Source organism: Thermobia domestica, chromosome 16, assembly GCF_964235325.1.
Source record: "Thermobia domestica chromosome 16, izTheDome1.hap1.1, whole genome shotgun sequence".
NCBI lineage: Eukaryota > Metazoa > Arthropoda > Insecta > Zygentoma > Lepismatidae > Thermobia > Thermobia domestica.
In genome coordinates this window covers 124292828-124318864 of record NC_137469.1, presented here as the reverse complement: position 1 = coordinate 124318864, position 26037 = coordinate 124292828, and the positions used below count along the sequence as shown (strand labels likewise).

The 26037-nt window shown below is 34.6% G+C and overlaps 1 protein-coding gene across 1 annotated transcript in view; it reads right to left on the bottom strand.

Moving 5' to 3' along the window:
* Positions 1 to 1824: 1824 nt before the first annotated feature.
* LOC145673391 (pickpocket protein 28-like) overlaps positions 1825 to 26037 on the bottom strand; it is a 202321-nt gene continuing 178108 nt past the window's right edge. Inside the window, exons 8-11 of the mRNA XM_081743049.1 lie at positions 25776 to 25826; positions 17079 to 17232; positions 13397 to 13497; positions 1825 to 4782 (exon numbers count right to left, since the gene is read on the bottom strand). Of these exons, the coding sequence (XP_081599175.1) occupies positions 4625 to 4782; positions 13397 to 13497; positions 17079 to 17232; positions 25776 to 25826 (464 nt within the window). The 3' untranslated portion in view covers positions 1825 to 4624. The remainder of the gene's footprint in view (positions 4783 to 13396; positions 13498 to 17078; positions 17233 to 25775; positions 25827 to 26037) is intronic.

The window sequence follows — 26037 nt, the reverse complement described above, 5'->3', positions numbered from 1 at the left end:
GTACTGATCTCTTCACAGAGTATTAATTTCAATCACTAATAATGATAGTCCAAAATTATGAGTCAGTCTAGATTGCAAGGTAGTACTAACAGAAATCAAGCTAATCATATTCCCGTACGAAATATCAATGTTAGAGAAGGTTGTAGTCGTAATATGAGAGGTAATGTTGGATTTTCTCATAATAGCAATGCGACCAAACCTAATTTTAGAAGAAACAGAAACAATAATCGTACCGCTTTTAGGAATAATGCAAACAATCGATCTAATTTTCCACGTACTCCCAGATTTCGTAGTAATTACATAGGTAGCAGAAATTTTCAAAATAGAAAATCAAAGAACTGGTGAAGAAAATAACATACAGGACTGTACTCAAGATTGTGCCATTCAATGCAACTTAATCAAGTATTTTGGTAATGTAACTTGAGTTAAAGTTATGGCATCCGTCAAAACATATCCAATTAGTTTTTGTTTTGTTTCATTTTGAATATTGTTATGATTTTATTTGTAATTCGTATTTTGTTTCAATTCTAATATATTAATGATTCCAAGAAATGCATGAAAATTATGCATAATTTTCAATCTATACGCAAATCTATTAAAATCTATTTAGGTTATGATTTCATTATAATTCTTACTTCGTCTACATTCTATGCAATCACATCTATGCATCAATGCAAATATTGTCTATCAAATTTATGCTAACTGTGCACGAATAAATGAAATAGGTTATGTTGTATTTTAACTTACACCAACTTTATTGTTATCAAACCTAAATGGTATTGAGTTAAGGAATCTATTTAGAACCTAAATAATCAACAAACTTAAAACATTTTGAAAATGTTTTCTCATCAATAATTTTATAAAATTAAAATAAAATTGATTATTGGACAAACATAAGAATAGTATTGAGATAAGATAAAAATATATTGTTTTATGAATTGTAATTTTATATATATAAAGGCTATTCAAAAAGTAAGGTAACTATGTATATGAAATGTTGAACGGTCCAGGATTCTTTCTTTAATAGTAATCAATTTAAAGAAGTCCTGTAGTTCGGGAGCCATTATACAATGATAATGTTATTTCATATGCACTTCTAAGTACCGTTTCTATTTACGGACCAAAATGCTATTTAAAAGGCACAAGCTATTACGAAGAAGAAGCAGAAGAAAGTATATAAAGAAATAATTTGAATATTTGTATTATATCGAGATATTTCTTGTGTTCCTTCCTATGACAAATTGTTTATCTGGTTGGTATGGTAGTGTAGAAATATATAGAACGAAGAACTAAATTGTTAGAATTGGATGTATGTTATTTTAATGTGAAAAATACGGTATATGTTGAAAAATATATATATTCTAAAGTGCATAACTGTGGTGTAATTCAATGTAATCTCGTGGGCTTTATAAATATTCAAAACGGAAGAATTAACGTTACAATACCCAACAAGTTTTAATGTTTTTTTTTCATATGGTACCCATTGGGCAACACGCTTCAAACAATAGATATTAATTTTAATATTGAATTCTTTGTGCATTCGTTGCGCAATCTGTATTGAATCTCACCAGGTGCATGTGATACCAGCATAAGTACTGGACCGAACTTAATGAAGTTGTAGCAAAATACTTTTGTGGCTGGCGGTACACTGAGCATTCTCCATTGCACTAAGATTTTCTCAGTATACTATTTTGAAAAAGTAGTACTGGTAATATAAATATTATTTATTAGCATTATAGTTCAAATACAATTGACATAATTTTACACTGCACATACTGACATCATAGTATAATAAACGCTCTACAAAACTTTAATAAGGTACATTTCTGATAATAACGCATTAATAACTAAATCAATGATTTAAGTTGCTGCCAAGTCCTTATACTCAACTTGGATTCGCAGAGGCAGAATAAGAGGTATTTGATATTGACGAAGATAATCCTTGAAGAAGACAATAAGTAAGAATATTTTATAGTTGTTACTAATATCATGACACGTTTTCTCTATACTCATATCTCAGACATATATTACAAGTATAGTTAGTAATATTAAAATATTGTCGGGGCTTCCGAGAACTTATGGTATATCCAAGGTAAATATTTTGGCATTATTCCTTAGATAATTCCATGACTTCATTCATTCATTGGATTCCACTTGAATAACGGCAACCAGTTTTTGTCTTGGCATATCCAAGCATTCGAATTATCATCATAGAGGTCTATTCTTAAATCGGAATAATACCGCTTATTTAGAAAGTATCTCACAAATTGACTTACGTGAATACGTTTTTCATAATATTTGCTAAACCTAGTTATTTTAGCTAATTACTTTTAGTCCTATAAGCTGTACCTAATTAACGTAAGCCTCTCTTGCTATTTGTTGTAAGATACGCGAAAACATTAAACGATTTATTTATGGCAATATATTTAAATATTTTTGAGTTCTTTTTGGATTTTCAACATTATTGTATTATCGTTCTTATACTATACTTAACCTCTTTGTCTTCTTTTTCTTCCATTTCCCTTTATTCGTTTTCTTTTATCGTTTCCCTTTATGAATTCAAACCGTGACAATTGACACAGCAAGTAGAAGAAACATCTTCAACGACTGTCTTTCGGTCAGAAATAGTGAATGAACGCATTATTCTACGTCGTTTTGTCAAATTTCGTTCCGGTTACACTATATTGAAAACTTAGCCACATGGGCACCGACCAACATCATCTCCAATAAGCTCCCAACTGAACATCTTGAAAGCGAATTGTGCGAAGCAAGTTAGGAATGCTCCATACTACTGTTGTTTGAACTCCAAGTAATCAGTAAAGTTAAAAAGATTGACTTATGGTGCAACATGAGTTAATACCGGTCAAACAATCGTCGTATGGAAGTGTGGAGTGGTCGAAAAATCGTCGTATGGACTATAAGGAATGACCGGGAAATTTTTCTTGCATCGAATTGCTACTTCAGAAGAAAAATGGATCTGTTATGTCAATCGTAAATCGTGAGGTTAATTCTCTGATTGATAAACGTAAAGGAGGTTTTCCAAACTACGTAGCCACCCACAGAAAGTGTTGTTGCTGGTATGTTGATAAATGAGAGTGTGATATCATGTGGTCTTTCAGAAATCATAAAACCAGGAATGCAGATTGTTATAGTTCTGAAGTACATTTAATGTACTTCAAACTTGTTCTCATGCATCCAGTAATAATCGAAAGATAAGATATTCTCATATTCATGACCCAGCTTGTCCACATGTCGCACAGAGGACTTGCAGATTGTCTATGAGTTGCAGTGTAAAATACTTTCTCACTCACCGTATTTTCCCAACATTTCTCCCATTGACCATCACTTGTCTGTTGTTTCGATCACTTCTTGGGTTCGGTTCTTGGGTAAATATATAGCAAAAAGCCCTGATTATAGGAAGGTTCATTTTCTATCTCTAGCTGGCATTTAATGCTTTTAAGGAGGGGTAAACACTATGTATATATTTAATTTACATGGGGATTTTACTTTATTTATTCACATTATTTTTTAAAAATGTTACTTCTATCGGTATATCAGTTTCAGCGGAAAGTAATATAAATAATATATACATGCAGAATATATGCTTCCAAAGATAAATTATGAATCAGTACACATCTTATTTTAAATCATATTCTCATATAAATTATCTTAAGAATAATTAAGAATGTTTAACCTAATAATAAATATAATATCAAAATATGTTGGATATCAAAACCATAATCAAATCTTACTAAGTTAAAGGTTATTTTTAAAATCGTTGGAGCATCATTCGATTCAGTGATGTTCTTAATTTAATCTCTCTATCTTTATGCCCATACGCTAAGGAAGCTTTACTGGTAATGAATGATTACGATCTTTTTGTGGAGTGAAGACAATGAGAGAAAACGGGGCAGTATCAAGAACATTCATGAACAAAATTATTCCCACCACACACACTTGGCCTAAGATCTAAGCAAGGACTCTTCTCAGGATAACAGTACGATTGAGTTGACGCATGCAAGAGTGCGACTGAACAAACTGCTATAAACAGAATAACAATGCAGAATTTCAACTCGGTTCTTACCTTAAAGTACTAGAGCAATTTAAAGAGATAGTTATAAAGAGCAATCCTATCGTCAAGCAACACATAATTTTTACTGAAAATATTGTTTTTATTGTGTTATAGACGACAGGTGTTGATACTACAGCAGCACATTCCATTAAAATTTTCCTTATTAGGATATCACAAGTTAGCAACTTAAGCATCTATCCAAATACTCAGGAAAACTGAAGATAAACATCAATAAACTATGAAGAACATATAACGTGAAACGCTCCTTATTGTGTTTAAGAACATAATCAGAAGGATGCTGTGAAGCTGTAAATTGTGTATATTTTCAACTTGTACTATAGTACCTTCATAAGGTTCGTGACTTTTTCATCAACCTGTGTTATAATATATTAGCTTTCTGAAGCTTCGTGATCTTAATCCCACAAAATATGAGAAAGAATTAAAGAGTAACTACAACTGCAAATCTTCTCATAATGATATATAATCCATTTTTAAAATGTTAGTCTGTGGAGTTTAAAGTGAACGCTTCCATTTTTGTTGGCCCATCTTTGTTTATCTCTTTGCAGAACACCTTTCAGAAATAGAACAGGGTTTAATCTTGTCGGAAGGATTATACTTGCAGGCTATTCTTAATGTTACCCAGTAAAGGAGTTCTATGCCGCTGACCATACTGAATCCCAAAAACAATCCACAAATCCCACCAAAGGAAACTGAAAAGAAAAATCAACAAAATTGTATTGGTAGAGTAGATTTATTTGAAGTATCTATACCATAGTTCTAAAACATACATTGGCATTTATATATTGACTTAAATGCCACATGATAAAGTTAAATAAGATAATAATTTTATAATGATGTAAATGTCCATTCATTTTTCTATCCATTCAATATCACTCAATATTTCTCATTTCAAATTCTTATAAAATAAGAAAGTGTGTTAGGTAATATAGTTCATATACGTTTACAATTGAATTATGGTCCATATCTCTTGAACATTTAGACGTGTGAAGTTTAATCCTACTTAACCTAATATTGTCTAAGTTTGAAATAGTAACAGAAATTAGTATAAAAATAAAAATGAAGTATTACGAACTTATATTAAATGAATATCTCTTCACTTTACACGTGTCTGGATTCCAGTTTCATTAATTATGTTACGTACATTATGTGCATACAGTATATCATTTTCTGTGAGAGGTATTATGAATAAAATGACAAGTGTTGGGTACACTGCAGATAACCCGGGTAAAGGTATGAACCAAAAGCAATCTTCTTTCCTATCCAAGGATATTGGGTAAACAAGCTTTATCATGTAAACCGCATCCTAACCAATCTCAAACTTATCTGAGACGCGTACTCTTACATTAAATATTTTTGAAACTTTACAATGTAAGTATCATGACTTAATGATTTACGTTTATGAATTTGTTTATTAGTTATTAAATCTTATATAGTATTTGTGTTAAAGCCGTCATAAATCATACATTTTCCTAAGGGTACTAAACATCCTAAGCTTACGGTAATACTGTTCTTCGCACGTGTAATGTGGAGACTTATTGTGAAGCCCATTTGAAGCACCGTATCTTCCTATAGTTCAGTGCTGAATACGAAGTGCAAAGAGTGTTACACGTAGTTTCGACGTTGTAGGAAAGAAGAAGAATAAGATATGTTCATGCACGTTTTTTGACCTGTTGTAACTTTTTAGTGGAATACGTTAAGGTTTTATACAGAACTGGTTGTCAGCAAATGGTTAAGTAAGATATATACCGAAGCTAAGACCCTACTTTTCTCGTTGCAAGTTGGAATAATTCCATGACTTTGCGCACACCTGCACAACGCGTGCACAAGTTTACGGTGCTCAAAATAGGCGACTCTAGTCCTTTAGGGAAGGGTGAATCCGGACACGTTTACTACGTTAAGGTGAATCCGGACAGTGTGATTAATCAACTAAGAGAATTCAGAACACACCCTCGCTTTTCACGTTTATGAGTGTCAAATAGAAGTAGGAGTTCGAGCAAAGTATGCCAAACCGTTGTAAAGTTCTCACGAGTAAATGGTTTGAGTAATGAAGAGTGTTTTCTTACCTGATTAGAACATTTCGCTTCACGCATTCCTACTTGCAACACTCTCCGGTTTTGTTGATTTTAGCCGGTCATACGTCTCACACATTTCAGTGTTGGCGTGTCAATTTTATGATGAACATAACATTAATCAATCTCTTTACCTTCATACACGAGCCACCCTCTTCAATCTTTGGATTTGACATTCTTTAAAACGCTAAAGGTGGACATTGCGAAAATTCATGCAAGAACGCACATCTAACAGAATCTCTGACTAAAATGATCTTCGGTGAACTGTTCCGGAAAGCCTGGTATCTTGCTGCAAATATTGATGCTGCTGTGAATGGAATCCATTTCTCCAGTATATTCCCATTCTATCCACAAGTTCGGGATAATGATTTTCTTTGTCGAATGAACCTGATCCACCAGTGGAAACAATTCGTTTTCTGTGTCATTAGACTCATCTCAAAATACTTCTTAATCTCCTTCAAATTCCTCCGTTAAACAGTTTCTATTTTCTCCTGCTATTGCTTCTCGCAAATCCACATCCCAGAGGTCAGGCGTTGTTAAAAGATTAAGTGTCAGGCAACGCAGTTTGTTTCAAAATGTCTCGTTAACACAATCGAAGGTATGGATGAAAACAACTCTGGATTTTGTGGGATGAATTATTGTGCACCGTCATCAAGCAAATACGGTTCCTGGGTGCCCTGTACTGTTTGTAAGACATGGTTTCATGAAAGATGTGTGAGCAGTGCAAGGAAACGTATTTTGTCTGTGGACGATGTGTCTGAATTATAACTACTGCTTCATGAAACTGGCAGACGTGATTAACGCAAGAAAAATAAATGCTAGTCTCAGTGCACACATACATTTTACTAATAATTTAGTTATTACGTGCAAAAAATAGTAGTAAAATGTAGTTCTCATGGAAACATATTTGATTGTAATATATAATGACTAAACGCTATAGTGATAGTTAAACTACTGTGCATTTAGCTTCCAATTTCTGCACCAAAGAAATTAGCATAGAAATTACTGTCAGTTATTTGTATGTATTTATCATGTATTTGTATTCATATTCTGTACTTATCACATTAGAATGTTACTGTAGCAAGATAGTAAGCTAAAATACAGCTATCATGTATATATCCACCTTCAAGGTTCAGTGTCCGGAATCGCCAACCTACTGTTCGGATTCACCATTCCAAATTTTCAAATCAAATATTTGGCAAACCAGAAAATTATTATTTTTTTTTATTTCTTAGCTTAACATTCGAGGAAAACTATTTCAGTTGTACATGTATACCAACATACCATTAAATAATAGGAAAAAGTATTGAATATTTTTGTTTAGTGGGGTAGCAGTAAAAGAAAGAAACAGCTAACTGTTCGGATTCACCCAAACTTACTCTACTTATATTTTATATTACGAAAATATTCTTCTTGTTATTAATATTGCATTCCTAACCTTCATTCACTTTCTACTTCAAAACGAAAATAAGTTACAAATACAGTATTTGCAAATATTGTTTTTAGATTCTACAATATAATCAGTGCTTTACGAAATAAATGTATATACAGATTAGACATATAACACTCACTCAATAGATCGCGCTGAATACAATAAAATGATACGGATCAGTGTAATAATTTATATCTTGTTTTAAAGAAAATTGACACACTCGGTCGAAACAATATGCAAACTTTTTCAGGCCAGTCACCCTGAGTGAGATTTTCCAGGGTTTCTCTCATTCACACAAGCAAATCATGGGACGCTTTGTGGTGGACAAACACCGTGGCGTGGGTTTTCTCGGGGTTCTCCCGTTTCCTCCTACTTTCTTCATTCCACCATTTCATTCATTACTCATCATCACCGTCTCCTTTAGCCTAACCGGCATAACGGTGAGACGTAAAACGAAAAGATTTCATTTCATTTCATTTCAAATCATGGGACGCTAAATAACATAGACTACAGTCCCAAGCTGCTTTCTTCCTTCCATTTCGTGGAATAGTTAGATAGCCAAAGGATGTCACCCCTCATACATAACGAGCTAACATAGTCCAGAAATCTAATCCATAATTAAATAATCCTAATGGTAAAAATTGAAATAGGAAATAGTTGAACAAGAATCACGCTATCAACTAAGTTGAGAATGACACGAAAGTATACCATCATGAAGCTATTCTTATGACTCTAGCAAGACAACATTACGTAGTATGGTTAATATGGTTAACACTTATGTTTTAATTTCTAATTGACTAAAATATTGTTCAAGGATATCAGTCAAGACATATTAATCAATTGCCAATAGCAATTAATAGTTTTGCTGGAGTAGAATGTTATATATTTATATACTGTATATGTATACAAAAAACTGAAAACTATCAGTTCATGTCTTTTAAAAGATACCCACATACCGTACTTTAGTGACAATACTGTTTGTAAAGATTGTTAATTAGCTTACATGTCTATTTATACTCTAAAATTAGTTTCTTATGTAAATATGAAAAAAAATGACAAAATAAAATTTCTCAGTTTAACCCCCCACGTTTATGCCCTTTAGGCTAAGGAAGTTAATGATTAAGACAAGCGAATGATGATGTAATAATTGGTGGAATGATAGTGTGGGAGGAAATAGGAGTACCCCGATAAAACTCATGGACACAATCTCTTCCACCACAAACTTACTTGGCCGGGATCGAATCGGGAACCCCACGCACCAAAGGTAAGTGCTCTACACTAAACCACAGAGCCCCCATGAAACATAAAGAAATACTAAGCATAACTTTAAATTTTATCATTCTATTTTCTGGTACCAACATTTGCGAAAAATTCTGTGAACCTCCATGTCAATCTGTGAGTTTTCAATCACAATTTTATCGCAAGAGTCGTAAATATTTTACAAAGATGGTAAAGAAATTTATAATAACCTTAAATTTCTTAGAGAAACACCATGTAATTAATACTTGTAATAATAAATTACGGCGAAGATGAAACTTTGGTTATCTATTGAAATATCTGTATATTTCCTTGTTTTAAATCGTTCTCAAACAGAATCTACGAAGTCGAATAGCATGTTGAAGCTTTCGGATGTTATAGTACATACAAGAATCTAGGATGGTTAAGAATTTCCAAGAAATTTCTCATTTCTGATCAGTATCTGTAAGTTAATTTTGAGTCTACTATACTTTTAGATTATTGTTTTAAAATGAAAACACCAACTTCAAAGCATTGGTTAGTTTAACTTATTACGAAATTACATTATAAAATTTTGATTTATCTTTCTGTTATTGCAATATTTTGGAAAGGAAAATCAATATTAAAATTAAAAAGAAGCCCATCAGACTCTCAGTTAATGTATATTTGTCATTTTTAAAAACTCACTTATAACACTTTGTTCAATTACATGATGCTCAATACGAGGGAGGGAGCTAAAAAATTCATGAAATCACCAAGAAGAAATAAAAATTGAAACATATCATTGTAGTCATTAAAAAGGTCATATATTGTTAACCTTTCATCTCGAATATGATCACTTTATCATTGTTATTTCCTTTGTTACAGGCTCTGTAAGAAGATATGGTGGAGGATCTAAGGACATTCGAGAAGAATGATCTTCGCGGTGTCAAGTTTTTTGTGCTGCAAGACAAATCCTCTATGGAAATTCATAAACTTTGCAGGATACTTTGGGGGAACACGCTCCTGGATTTACAGCAGTAGCGAAGTGGGTGAGTCTTTTTAAGACTGGTCATCGTGAGACTGAAAATAAACCTCGCTCAGACAGGTCTTCAAGTGCAGTGACCACGGAAAACATCCACAAAGTGCATAACATGATCATGGAGGATAGGAGCATATCGATCAAAAGCATTTATCACCAACCCCCAAGCTCATTTATCGCACCTAAGGAAAATGGAAACGACAATGCTAATTCTGAAGTTAATTGACCAACCCTCGTACACGAAGGAAACGTCTCGAAGCCTTTTCTCTTCAGTTTGGCATGTTATGAGTCTGTGTTAGTAGACTTGGTTCTAATTCTGTGGCCATATATGGTTAAACGGCAGAGGAACTGATCACGTGATTGCTGCACTTTGGTGACTGTCTCTCTATATTTGATTTTCGGGATTCTTTTGTCGTCCATGCACTGTTATACTTAGGAGTTGATTGGACAATAACTCTGGTCCTAATGTTACGAGTGAAAATCTGGATTTTCCCGGCTGACCATATACAAGCCATAGTTAACTAAAAGAACCCTAAGTGCTGTGCGCGAGCTCTTGGGCGCAAGACCCATTGCGGTCGTCGCGTCGTTCGGAAAAGCATCCACGACAGTACGTGGGTGCATTGTTCTAAAGTTGACACATTATTTCTCCATACGCGCTTCCCTGTACGGGTTGAGCTTCGCAAGTTAAATTGCTATTTTGTATATGTGAGAGTGAACTTTTCAGTTTAGTATCAGTGACTGTGTGATACTTGTAAACGTGTTGGTGTTATTTCGTATTGTCATGTTTTGAATAACCGTGTGCAAACGAGAATTCATCCAAGTCAGACCTGAATTGCTGAATGGGAGAGTAGTAACACTTCAGTGCGGAGAAATTTTAATTATCGCTTACGGAATCTGACAACATACTTTTGGGACTGTCCAATCTGTGGCACAGGAACCTTTCTGTGGGCCCCTGCATCTAATTAGAACTCGGCACCAGGGTCACGACCACTCCGAATAGATTGACCGGTCGAAGACCACAGTGAGTACGATACTGCGCTTTAATACTGCGACCGAGCCACCAAAGGTTAGAAACAAATAGTCGTAAACGTCATAATTAGGGATCTGTTTGGTTGTATGTTTAATGTCATTTTGTATGTATCATAATCCGTATTAAGTGTCATTACACGTAATATATCTCAAAACTTGAAATTTTCTTTGGATTGCTCGTAGGATTGGTTTTGAACTTGTTGTTTACGTTTGATTTAAGCACAGGCATATATTTAAATATTCAGTCATTTTACATTTTCATTGTATTTATATTTTACCACCACTTCCCAGCTTCGGACGCGATAAAATATAAGTATTGGACAAATCGAGTTTCGTTGTGGTACAGCTGGGAAAAAGAGAGAGAGAGGGAAAAAGGAAGGAAGACGAGTAATGATTTGTTTGTATTTGTACGAAATTCTAACCACACGAAAACTTCGATTACACATTGCTGCGTGTGTGTGGATATCGCGTGAGCGTATGGGTGTCATAATAGCAGAATATTTGGACATGCGGAAGGTCAGTACCAAATGGATCCCAAAATGTTTGAATGCTGACCAGAAGAGAACACGGGTGCAGATGCCACAGACAATTTTGTAAAAGTTTCAAAATCCTGGTGAATTCTTGCGCAGTCTGGTGACACAAGATAAAACATGGCTGCACTACTATGATCCAGAGACTAAACAGCAATCCATGGACTGGCGCCACAGTGGATCTCCTCAACCGAACAAGTTCCGAAGCCAAAGGTCAGCTGGGAAGGTGCTTGCATCTGTGTTTTCGGGTAAGGACGGTTTCATCTTTTTCTAATTTCTTAAAAAAGGTGAAACCATCAATGCTGGGGTTTGTTCCAACTATTTGATTGAGCTGAAGGAGGCTCTGAAGAAAAACGTCGGGGAAAAGTGAGCAGTGGTGTTCAGTTTCTCCAGGACAATGCACTCTCTCACAAGGCTCATCAAACCATGCAATTGCTGGTGGATCTGGGCTTCACCTATGTACTTCACCCACTCTACTCACCTGATCTGCCATCCTCCGACTATCAACGCTTCCTCCATCTCAGAAAACATTTCAAAGGCAAACATTTTCCATTCGATGAGACTCTCATTGGGGAGGTGTAGGGCTGGTTTATACAGCAGGACAAGACCTCCTATTTGAAAGGGTTAGAAATTTTGCAACATCGTTGTGAAAAGTGTATTGAGCTTCGGGTAGAATACGTTGAATAGTGTATTAAAAGGCTTCTTCCAGGTAAGTTTCTTCTTAGTGATTTCATTAACTTTCCAGCCTCCCCTCGTATTTTCCAAAACCTTCCAGAGAAAGTTCTTTATCAAAAAATAAAAATTGACTTGCAAAATTGATAAACCATAGTTAAAATTTAATCCTGCCCAATGACAAGAAAGTTGTAACATTGTACTATTTTTTGTTTAGTGGTTGAAATACTACAAAGATGAAACATTTATATATCGTACCCAGTTTTGTTAGGTGGTTGAAAAACTACAAAGATCGGTTAAGTGTAAATAATGGAGATGGCTTCTATGCATGGTACGAGGAAGGTTCATCCCTTCATTCTTTAAGTATCACAATTTAAGATTCTTTTAGAAAAATAAATCTTGGAACTTTTCTGACAAGAGTTATGCAATTTTACCAAACAACACTTATGTTGGAAATCGCGTAAGATACAGGAAATAAGGAATATAACAACTCTAAACTGCAAAGCAGTCTCAAGGACAGTAATCCCTACTGGAATTTAAGTTATCGTGCACAGCAAATACTATTCTTTCGGAATAAATATCTTTAACTTCCTTAAGTATTGTGAAATCTATCCACCCATCTAATGCTGTGTTGTATAGTCCGTAAGAACGAATTCGTTACTAACAACATCTCAAATCAGTAGTTCATCCAATCGAGTATCTCATATATGCACGGTCAGAGAACAAACCTCAACGGAATACAAGCAGGTATAGAAATTGATTCCCAGGTATTCCTCCAACACTCCATCAATCCAACACTGTTATACTGATCACTTTCTCTGGTGTTTAACGGATGTAATCCTATGTTACGTTCTCATCAGAGGCGTGCACATCAGAAATACGTTAGTAGGCTAAAGTGGCCACTGAACCTAGGTCCGCTTACTATGTAGACTGCATTACTTCAAATACCACTTTCACCATGCTCAAGTAATTAGTAGCAATAGGAGTCTTCTTGAAGGATCCACTCTCACAATATGCCAAAAGGTCTATAAAAACAGCCAAACCCCCACACAAACGGAAAAAATCCCAAAATGCAAAAAAGGCGACAGCCCCTACACCAATATAATCAATACAAGGAAAATGTCAAAACGACCAAGGAATGAGCGAAAATTCTCGCACAAACCTCTGAGTGTAGGTGGTTTACCTTTTCGTGATTTTTCTCAATTTCTCCATTTGTTTAGAGCTTATATTTGTTTCTGAGGGCATTTCTACATTTTGTGAATGTAGCAATTATGACCGATTGCAATATTTTATTTTAATTAATCAGCACTTTACCTACAAGGTCAATCCACCCAAACATAACGTCAGTTCTGTAGCAGACTCCACCAAGACTTTTGTAGAAAATATCTACATACCCAAGATTTGGAACTCCATAGCTGAAAGTAGACAAGGAAATACTTTTTCAAGTATTACATCCATATAAAGTTTGATAGAAGCATGAATCATCTAATTAAAAATATAATTTTATGCTCTATTTTTATTATTATTATTATTATTATTATTATTATTATTATTATTATTATTATGTGGTACCCAACTGTAACACATGTTGTACCGGTATTTTTTCTAAAGTTATTTAAAAATCATCTTTTCTTTGGACTTTTTTCAATTATTTCGTCTTTTGGAAGTTGTTCTTCAATTTCAATCGGTTTGAAGATTAAACCAAATGTATTTTAATTTTGTAAAATTTGCTTGATGCCGGAGATGCTCATTTGAGACAATATGTTCCGTGAATTCCGATTATAAGTTCCGAGAATTCCAAAAGAAAAACAACAGGTTTTGTGAAATCAAGGTTAGAAAGTTAGCACGCAAGTTTTCCCTAAAACCTTCAAAAAATAAGATCTTCAACACGCTTCCTCCTATAAAGCACATTTTGTGCATTATTGCAATATCTTTCAGCGAATGTGAAATGGTTTTCTATCACATGATTGTTATAGCAACTTCATCTAGGGCATCATTCTAGTTGTACAGACAATTTCTGCATTGATGTTCATCGTGATAGTTGAACTATAATCGCAGAGTTTAATATTAGATAACATGTGGATTCATGGCCGCTGCGATGTTATCATTTTCCAGCTAATATTGGAAAACAAAAAGTGACTTAAAGATGACCAGGGTGTACCGCGGAATAATTTAAGTGTGAAAGTTGGTATGATAATATACTTATGATGAGTATCTGCCCCTCTTCTTTTTTCGATTTGAATTTGTCGTAAATTTACATAAGATTATATTTTAATTTACATTTATAGAATGAGGAAATTCACTGACTCACTGCTCTCTTATCAAGCATCTAATAAACTGTTAAGTGTAGAAACTTGAAATTTTTTAAAAGGTGTTTTCCGTGCACTTTAAGCTGTAGATGAATCGGGGTTTTGCGAAATGCATTTCCTAAGGAGCAGAGGGGAATTCGCTTAAATGTTTCTTGCCCTTCATCAAATCTTCGAAATTATTAGACATTGTGGCAGTACTCGTTTTTCAAGTTAATAATTATGTATAATTTCAATTTTATTTTTAATCAATGTTTATGTTGCAAGGATCGCATATTAAGGTTAAGGTAATTAAGTGTTACGAATCAGATATAATGCAAGCTGCAGAATGTTATTATTCAAGAGTCAGCATAATGTTGTAAATAGAATGTTAATAAAATGTCTTCGTTGAGAGTCTGGCAATGCAGGAAGGTAATGCAGACAATGCGTCAATCCGTGCATTGGCCAAATTCTGTACATTGTAAAAAGAGAAACTGTAAGCTTTCACACATTTCACAAAATCACGGATATGAGGAAATTGCTTAGAATCGAGAAATCAGAGTGTGTCGAGAGTTGCAGTTTTTGAGTCTTGACACATGGAAAGATGTTGTTTTTCCAAGTGAAAAGGGGTCGCACGTGCCGTCCAGCAGACGACAGGAGTTGGACCAGGTTGAACAAAACTGGAGGACGAGAGAGCTTCAGGGGCAGTTCTGAGGAGTTCCGAAAAGCAGTTTAGAGGATCAGTTCCTAGGAGATCAGTCTTCGAGAGTCTTGAAACAGCTTTTAGAATCAGTTACAAGTAATTGTTAGTAGTCTTCATGATTAAGTCTTTGAGAGTTTAGTCAAAGATAGCCGGACAGTCAAATGACAGTCATCATAGAATACATTATTCGATCCACGTAGAACGTCGAGTCAACATAAGCATTCGGGAGAATTCCACAACTCAATGCTCGTCCACACCAACCAGTAATTGGGAGCGTCAACTTGGAGGATCTACATTCAACACCGAGGTCATCATTGGAGCTGGAGCAACATCAGAACCATCAGGTATGTGTTACTCCTACTCAGGGCTCAAAGACTCAATACTCGATCATAGCAATACTCGTCTGGCAAATGTTCCGATTATCCGTTATTAACGCATCACAAACACTTACAGCCACAAAATCTTATTTATGAGAAATATAACTGTTATTACTTGAATGAAGTTAATGTTTTCTTATTTGTATTAATCCCCATTTGGTAAACCTCTCGCATATGAATATTATATCATTCCCACTCATTCTAGATGGTGAGTGGAAGGCACTCAGTTTCACTCAAATTGCATCCCCAAATCAGGCACTGAGTGGCTGGGTTGTCAACATAGAACCTTGAAATGTCGTTTACTTAAATATTCTTCGTGTACCCAAGGGTGCAGATGTGACAGGATTTTGCGAAATACAATCCTTAGGGGAGGAGTGGTAGAGTGTTTACGTTACCTTAATTTCATGTAAATAGTCTTCTTGCAGCCTAGGATGTAGATTAAAAGTGGTTTCAAAAAGGAAATAAGAGTTTACAATTCTCTTTCTGTGCTCCAGGTCTTCGATACAATCGCGTGCATAACGTTGAAACTGGCACTTGTACGTATTCAATATCGAAATCAAGAGAAATAGAACGTATTGATGGAAAGGGAAGGAAAGTATTTCAAAAATAATTTTAAAAAAGTATATAGAAATAGCCTTCTTATCCCTCTGATGTGGAATTTTGAAAAACGCCTCAATACATATATCTTATATTTTTATATGATTTAAGAGTTTTATACCGAATTTTAAATTTTGACATTATGCGAATCCTTACATTGGATGTTTTTTGAATAAATGTAAGAAAATTTTAATATTCTATATAGACTGCGCCTCCAGGTACGGAATATTACAAAACGCTAATAAAAATACATATTTCAATTACTTTTAGTGAAAAGTAAACATAGCAAGTTCATCTTCCTAACATCAGGAATTTGTGAGATGCATTATTCTTGGCAAATAATTTGATACATCATTCCAAAAATCACTTCTTGTTACTTGTTTTTGTAATAAAATACATTTTCTTTCCAAACTTTGGTTTTCCACCAACAGTAGAATGAACAAAGTTACTTCTCTTTTATATAATTGTTTAGATAATCTTTGGCTATTTATGTCACCTTGAATATGATCATAAGAAATAAATTATATTATAATTAAAAATAAATAACAACAACAAATGACTAATGTCTACTTGCTCCTAATCATGAACCACACTATAAAAAATTTAATATTATACTAGTAAGAGATACAGGGATTTTTGGTTACTAGTTTAGACTATTCATTATTCCACAAGCTGTAAAAGCAAATAAATACATATTATTTTTAAGTTTACAACTGCTTTTTCTACAAGTAACATAGGTCTTATTTTTTTTAATGTATGAAATTTTATTCAATTTAATATGTGTTTAACACTAAGAGAACGAAAAACTACTTTATAGTAACTGTTGTACTTAGAAACGTTATAAGCCTTTTTGTTAGTAATAGGATCAACCTTAAATACACACTAGAAAGTGTTCATAAATTTTAGAAACAGGAGGGAAAAACTTGAATTCAGATTTACTTATCTCTAACAATAATCTCTATCGATCTGAATTACCTCCCGACGAATGACTTTAATTTAATTCTATCATATTTATGCTTTACAGTGATAACTACCTGTCAATTATTGTAGTTTCTGTGTCAGTTAATGTTTGTTCCACATCATATTCCAAGAATGAACAAGGTCTGAGACAGTCACAGCTGACGGATGTCTCGTTGGTTTCTTCAAATCCTGGTGTATTTGGAGGCGGTTGATTGATTCCTAATCGTTCTGTGAAGATAGGATTGCATTTATTTATTTTAAATTAGAAATAAAGTTAGAGAATACATTAACAGAATACGTTTGTTATGAACAGGTTTGTTCTATTCCCTAATGTATTACTTGCACGACTAACTGGTTGCAGTAACCCATAATGTGATACATGCAAAACTGAGATTGTAACCATTCCCTGGTTTACAGTAGGTTTCCAATTCATGAGTTGGTCTTTAAGCTCGTGGTTCATGAGTTGTGGTCATACTGTGTTCGATGCCTGATAATATCGGGACGTCTCCGGAAACCATTATGGAAAGTGAGCTTGCCTTAGCCGACGCCGAACAAGTTGGTACATTTCTTCTCATTAAGAGAGTTCACTTCGCCAGTAAGTATAACCAGGGCGCTTTAATTAGAAGTGGTGGACCTTCCATAAGATCCCGTAGTTAAACTCAAATAGTTCCAAATTCCAACACCATGAGATGCGCCGTTAGTTTGGTGAAAACGGAGGTCAAACAAAGTAAATATCTACGTGTAATTTTAGTGCCGGTGAGGTTCTTGTGTGAGTTTTTTAAATCATTTCAAATAAGTCTTTTTTAATCATACCAGGTTGTTTTGTGCTAGGTAGTAAGCCAGAACGTACTAAAGGCGATGGTAGGCATTTTTTAAACCTACAAAAGATTGTTTAGACGAGTGGAATAGAAAGATTCCTAGAAGTGACCGTGTGTTAACCCTGAATGATCCCGTCTGTGATATATTTCACTGATGACATGTTAGTGGAAGTTGATTCTTTTACAGTAGGTGGGAAACTAATGGAATAAAGCGTGACAAGTGGAAACTAACCCGAAATGCTGTGCTACATAATTTTCCCGGGATTCCAAGCTATTTAAGTTTCAATCCGTGTAAACGAAAAATCCCATCTAAACGTCGGTTTCCCTCTTCTCCCCGGAAGAAAAAGAAATCGGAAGAAATTTCGAACCCAGAATCAGTTAGTGCGATAGCAATAGTTTATAGTGCTGAAGATAGCTCAAGTGCGAGTAATTCAAATAACCTTGCAAATGAAGTAATACGTCTTCGTAGAGAAGTAAAACGATTGAAACACATGCTCACTCGAAATCAGAAGAAGCTACGTGATCACGTCAAAGAAATTGAAACATTACGAACTATTATAAGACAATACAAAAGGGAAAGACTACCGGACAAACAAGAACTAATCGTTCGTACCATGACAAAGAAGAATGAATCAAAGAAATGCGGAATGCGCTATGAATCAGAATTTATGTTGGAAAGTTTGCTCTTTTTAATAAAATTAAGAAAAGGGTATGAACATTGTGCGAATCATCAATTGTTACCGTTGCCTTCCGTTTCTTTAATACACAAATTATTGCGCGGTCTCAAGTGTAATTATGGCATAAATCCTCATACTCTCTCAGCTATAGTTAAGGACATAGAAGATAGTGACGAAAATGGTCGTGATTGTGTTCTGATTTTTGATGAAGTAAAATTACGTGAGGATATTCGATACAATTCCAGCAAATGTAGTTTAGATGGTTTCGTGACATGGGTGAATTCACGTAAGAAGAAGATAAGAATGTTTCAGGCGACCATGCTTTAGTATTCTTTTTTCGCTCCTCTTATGAAATCGTGGGTACAACCCATCGCAATTTACTTAAGCAGGAATGCCACTGATGGCTATACACTTGCAAAAGTCATTTTGCAAGTTATTATCCAATTAGAAAGTAATAACTTCAGGGTAGTGGCTTTTACATGCGATGGTAGTCAACCAAACAAAAAGGCTTGGAAAAATTTAGGAATATCAGGAAGTTTAGGCAATATAAGAAGTTTCATTTCCGATCCTTGCGATGACAATAGACAAATTTTTGCTATGGGAGACATTTGTCATATCATCAAATGTATTAGAAATAATTTTCAAAAACTGGAAAGTGTAATTTACAATGGTCGTTCTGTGAGGTTTGATTACTACAGAAAACTATATGATTCCGAGACCAAATCACACACTAGTAAGAGAGTAGTTTCGAGATTAACTTCCTCTCACGTAAGTCCTAAGGCATTTCAAAAAAAGGCATGAGTGTAAAATTAGCCACACAGCTTTCCAGTAGAACAGTTGCAACAGGTATAAAATTTTACCGAGAACTTGGAATGCCCGGCTTCGAAAGCAGCGAAAAAACAGAGTTATTTACGCAAGACAAAATCAAGTTTTTGACGCATTGAATTTTAAACGCCCAATAGAAGGACTTCGGAAAGGAGACAAACTTCACAATGTATTGATACGTTTCCTTGAATTTCTTCAGCGTTCAGACAACACCTTTGCATCCAAACAAACTTTAAAATCTCTTCGAGTGACAGTTAAATGCACTATTGAATTATGTGAATTGCTTTGGTCTTCAAGCTACAAATATGTTTTAACAGCTAAATTTAACCAAGATCCTGCTGAAAGACATTTTGGTCTTATACGTGGTTTGAGTAGTGATGATCATCCAACATCAATTGATTTCTTTCATCTTCACCTGCTTCAGTCCATATACGTACCCGTGAAAGGAGCACTTTCTTCAAAAGCAAACTGAAGATACCGTTGACGCAAAGTTAACATCCTTTACGCATCACATAAGATTTATGGCTCAAATGAAGAAAAACCAAGGCTAGGAGATAAAGGATGGCATTCAATATCAAATAAAAAAATCAATTACACTAATTGACATTGAACCGGAATTACACCCTCTTAATTTATCCGCTAGTGATCAGAGCACAACCATAACGGGGAATAATGTAACTTATTATTTGTGTGTCTACTTGCTTCACAGTGCAAGTAAACAATTTGTTTCGTCCAAAAATTGCTTGGCATCCTTGCAAAGTGACTTCAAGCGATACAAATGTTGTTCATATTCTTACTCGGTTAAAGGACTTTGGGAGCAACGACCATAGTTATCTCAAATACCCCTCTATAGCACTTTATGATGTGACAAGACACGCCGACGAGGTGTTGAAACAGAAACTACAAAAATAAGATGCAATTTGGGGTAACGTATTTTCTGATTGTTTGGATATGTACGAAATACCAGTGTTCCGAAATATATGTTGTTCAGAGGATTACATGTTTATGTACTTACCAAAGTTAGTATTCTGCTATATTAAGTGTCGTTTCATTTCTCGCGCGAAAGAAATGTCAAGGGAAAGAATATCTGCGTCAGTTGCAAAATCGGCGAGAAAATTGACAAAACTTTCCTCCAGCTAGGGTAAGTAGAATATCTTAAAACATTTGACTTTTCACAATTAAATTTAAAATTTCATTTTGTACACACTGAGCATCAGTTTGTTATTTCGAAAAGTGTAAATGAATTATTATGATTACTATTTGCTTTTTTTCATCTAGTGTGTGCATGTGGGCAAAAATATTTATGTGTTTTTCTTGAGCTAAGCAATGCATTTTTTGATATGTTCTCAGTTTCCAAACAGCACTAGCATTACCAAGCGGCAGAAACATTGTACTTCCCACTTGTAAGTTAAAGCGCCCTGGTATAATTAAGAGATAGCTCACGGTCTGCTCGGTAATGAGTGTTCGCATCGAGTGTTGCCAAAAGATACCTTCAGGGAACAGCTAAGTGTCGCAAAGAATCTAGTCAAATTTGCCTAAACTTACCTAAAGATGTGGTTAAAAGAATATAACAATATAAACACTTCCTAACTTTACTGTACTAACTTTAATATAATATTGTTCGTGATATACTGAATATCAACTTTATTTTATTATTTACTTTTCTATTAGTAAAATGTGTACAATACGTTTTGGTCCGCCATTGACGAGAAATGCTAACATTCCTTCAATTACTTTCTTTGTTTCCAGCTTTTGTGTTAAAGATGGCTATTTTCTTTAGTGAGCTAACACAAAAGTACACAGCCCAAGTCGAAAACACATTCGAAACATCATATAGTAAATAACAACGCATTAAAATTAACTCTGCTAACACAAAAGCTTCTAGATCCACGATTTGCCGTGAGACCATGATACGTATACAAGAATGTTACTAGTAATATAATGTCAGAATATACTTATATGCTGAGAGAAATAGAAGTATTAGAAAAATAGCAAGCTACACTTTGATTCAATTCATGTTTTTGAAAAGGAAAATTTTGATTGATAAAAGAGAAAAATGAAATGAAATCTTTAAGTTTTACGTCCTACGATTATGCCAATTAGCCTAAAGGAGACGGTGACAATGGGTAATGAATAAAATGGTGGAACGAATAAAGTGGGAGGAAACGGGAGTACCCCGAGGAAACCCACGCACACGGTGTTTGTCCACCACAAAGTTCACTTGGCGGGGGCTGGGATCGAACCCGGGACCCCAAGCACCAGAGGTGAACTCTCTACCACTGAGCCATCGCGGCCCCGATTGATAAAAGGGTTCAACTACTCCCAAAAAAAAACTTGGAAATAGGCATTTATGGGGGTAAACTTGAATAACATTATAGGTAACAGCTAAAACGTATTTTACTTGCTAATCAGTAGCAATAAAATGGTTAACAACACTGATCCAATTAACCCTCTTCAGAAGTGAGTTATCTACTTCCTCAAAAGGTAGTAATAGTTCTGCTGTTTGTTGTATATTTCTGAATCCAGGACGATCCTTTATCCAATAAGATAAGATTCTATATCCTTTCTTAACAAAGAATTTTATAAAACTACAATACATACTGGGTATATTTTTAAACCAAAACTTGCAATAAAACTACACTAACAATCAAATGAAGTACAGATTTTCTTTAGCCTCCCTCAATGGAAGGGTCCACCTAGTCTTCAGCGTTACTGCAAGTGTCATAGTGACCTTGGATTCCTTTCTACAGAATATGACGTCAATACTACCTCATATGTCGCGAAAGCAAGATGAACCCATATTTTTTAGCACGAAATTGCGGCAAGAATTCAGATGTTGGGTTTGTAAATATAAAGCAGTTTTAATTGTAAATTTGCTATGGATCATTCTGTCCAGAAACTCAGGGGAATTTCTCATTGCCTTAACAATACGAATATACGTATGTACTGTAAAATTTTTGCAAAATAAATATGAGATTCGCCAACGCGTCCTAAAGCTGAAACAAATTGGATGTTTATTGTCACATAAATTAGACAGCATCCTTAGAACATATCCCATACTATCAAATAGTCAAAGTTAACTAACTAACTAACTCTATGGCCTATGGAACCCGGAGGTTCAATGCCGCGTTCACAAAAGCTCTCCACTGACTTTTATCCTTAGCTAACTGCATCCAGTTTCTACTTTGTATTCCAATCTCTGCGAGATCCACCTTAATATTGTCCTCCCATCTGCGCCTAGGTCTTCCTAATGGTCGTTTTCCAATTGGTCTTCCTGTCAAAATTTTGAAAGCGTTTCTACTTTCTTCCATTCTAGCTACATGACCCGCCCACCTAAGCCTCCTAGACTTCACGACCTTAACAATGTTGAGTAAACCATATAAATTATGTAGTTCCTCGTTATGAAGTTTCCGCCATTCCCCATTCCCGTTCCTCTTGGGTCCGAATATTCGTCTCAGGATCTTGTTCTCAAATACTTTCAGTCTATGTTCTTCCCTCAGACTAAGTGACCATGTTTCGCAGCCATACAAAACAACAGGCATGATTACTGTTTTGTATATTTTAAGCTTCAAATCCCTTGACAGAATTCGCGACGACAAGAGATTTTGAATAGTAACACGAACTCCCTGCTTTTAATCGACATTTAATTTCCCCGTGAATATGATTTTCCTCTGTTAATATTGATCCTAGGTATTTGAAACTATCCACTTTATCAAAAGTATTATTTAATATTTTAACGCATCCATAATTTGCTGTATTCCGGTCCCGACGCACTTCCATGTATTTAGTTTTATCGGCATTTATTTCTAAACCCATGTCCCTGCAAGCGTTAATGTTTTGGTATTATTATTCATTCAAGATCGGAAATCGAGAATGTATTAGAAGGAAGGGTTTTATTTTTCATAATATTAACTACTAGCTAAAATAGCGGCTTTCCACGAAAAGAATAAGTTCATGAAATACCCTACCTCCTTTCTAAACTTAGGATGTTGTGTAATTCAAAGTGATATGCTAGAATCTCAGCTTGACCCAAATGCTAACTACCTTGAAAAATTGATTCAAGAAGTGCAGTCATTGTTGTTTATGAAAAACTTTAAAAACTTCTTTCACTCAAAGGGTTCACTCATAGATTCCCATTTCAATCAAAGTGTAATTATAAGAATCGAAGTTCAAGTGCTAAATATATTCAAAAATTTATTTTAAGCACTTTAACATTTTCATTATTTTTATGATTTTATGAATACAAAATGTAAAATTAAAATATTATTGAAATTGGCTCTTGTTTTCCTTTAGAAGTAGATCTTTTTTGCAATGATTGAATACGTTTCAACTTATTTTAGGTAAGGATTTTACATGCGAAATTTCATTTGCGCATCTCAAGAAATTTGTGAATATTCTTTTTGATGTAAACTTTGAACTTAGAATATATTTTAAATAATTATAAATTACTTATTGTCTTTTCTCGGTAGTGATAGTGCACTGTAGATATTGTGAAGGCAACGGTATACATTTGTATACAGGAGTGAGATACAAGCAAAGAAGCATTCAGATTGAATATAAGATTAGGAATCATGTTTCAATCGTAGGTATTCTTCATAAGTTTATTCACATTTCTGTAGGCACACAAAAACGCGTAAACATGTTTGTCAGGGCTGAACATCCCACTCAACATCTAAGAAGTAAAGTAAAATCACTCAAACCGCCCCCAGGTGGCTTCAAAGGAAGCAGAACACCATTGAAGAAAACCAAATGTTTCTTTTTTACATGGGAGGGACAATTCAACAAGTCCTTCCAGATGAGGGTGACCTTCCAGTTGACTTGCTGAGAAAGAAAGCGATGTTGCAATTTTCACCATCTTGCTTACTGATCTTCAGTAGTCTTCGAAGAAAGTTTTATCTAGTTTTTCGCTACTTTTGTTTTTGTTGCATCCTCCTCCTTCCGTCTCCCTTACCTTCAAGGGCATAGTTATGGAACGTTAAACTGAAATATTTCATTTAATTTGAATTCAATTTGGATATGTTGTAATGAAGAGAAAAAAGAAATCAACCATTACTTTCATGATATGTGCTCATTTTACTCTTAAATATAGCATAGTGTTAATATTGGATAACTTCCATATCGATAACGCTTGTATGAACCAAACATGTTAAGTGGTTCGTCCCTTTCATTCCCCCCTACGTAAGGAATCAGTGCCGCAAAAGCCGATGAGAGAAAAATTAGGGATGGGCAAAACCGGTTTTATAAAAACCGAAAACCGGTTTTTATAAAAACCGAAAAACCGACATTTCGGTTTTCTCCAAAAACCGGTTCAGTTTTTCACCCAAACCGGTTTCGGTTTTCTCCAAAAACCGGTTCGGTTTTCACCGAAACTAGTTTCGGTGAAAACTTTTCGAAAACACATAAGACTATTTCTGTGGAAACGGATTCGGTTTCCGGAGAACAACGAAACACCATTCTGGTCAGAAATAGAACAAATTTTGAAAAAAAACGCAATCCTTTTTGTTGAAAACCGAAACCGGATCAGGTGAAAGATCGAACCGGTTTTGAAGAAAACCGATAACCGGTTTTGAAGAAAACCGAAACCGGTTTCGGTGAAAACCGAAAGAGGTTTTTTGAAAATTTTCAAAAACCGGTTTCGGTTTTTCTAAAAACCGAAAAAACGGTTTTTGTGCCCACCACTAAGAAAAATACAACCTTTCTTTGCCACCCCCAGAAATCCGTCATCGACCACCCTTGTACATACTACTACATTAATTATCTTTAATGATTGTTGTGTTAGTGATATTATTATTATTATTATTATTATTATTATTATTACAGAATAAATCCATCAATAATATGTTGGGCGATGGCAACAACGTATAACCTCGACACGAAACACGTGCCGTTTATGGCTTATTTGGAGTGTTATTTATGAAGATGGTTAGGATAAATTTTCTGCTTGAGTACAAAGGAAGCCGGTTGGGGACCAATAGAACGTCTGGACTATATCGAAGTATTCTTCTACTCGCTTCTCCACCAAAAACAATTACGACTTCTAAAATAATTCAAAAATTCTGATCGTCTTTGTTCCTGTCGACTAAAGCTTTGGTTCAAGTATTTTTCTAATTTAAATTATAAAGTGCTAAACAGTTGTTTATAACATTATATTATCTCAAATACTTTCTTATTACTTTTCTCATAATCTCATTACTTCTTAAAATTTCAATGTTATTTTCAATCATGATTCCTTGTGAGATACATGCACATAACAAAGCAAATATATATAAATTATAAATAATGTTGAACCTGTGTCCAACAAAAATTATCAAGTATTCTTTCGTCTGCTTTCATTGTGAAAGATTGGTGAAAGAATCCAATTTGTTACCTTCCACAAGTTAAAATATTTTGTCACAGTACTCTATACATAACAAGCTAAAACACTGTTACACTGACCAGACCTTATACGTACCAGCAAATGTTGAAATGCATTGAAAGTCGCGTAATCCACAGACTCGTTTGTCTGAAAAAAATAATAAATAATATTGATAATAACTTTCAAGCAAATGTTACATAGAAATTTGAAATATATATATATATATTGTTCTTGAGTTATCCATATCTTACTTCAACTTCGAATTAAAGCAATTCTCTACGATGTACACGTGCCAGAAGTCCAAATATGAAATTATGATGACTATCTAATAAATAACGTTCATTGTATGGAAATCATA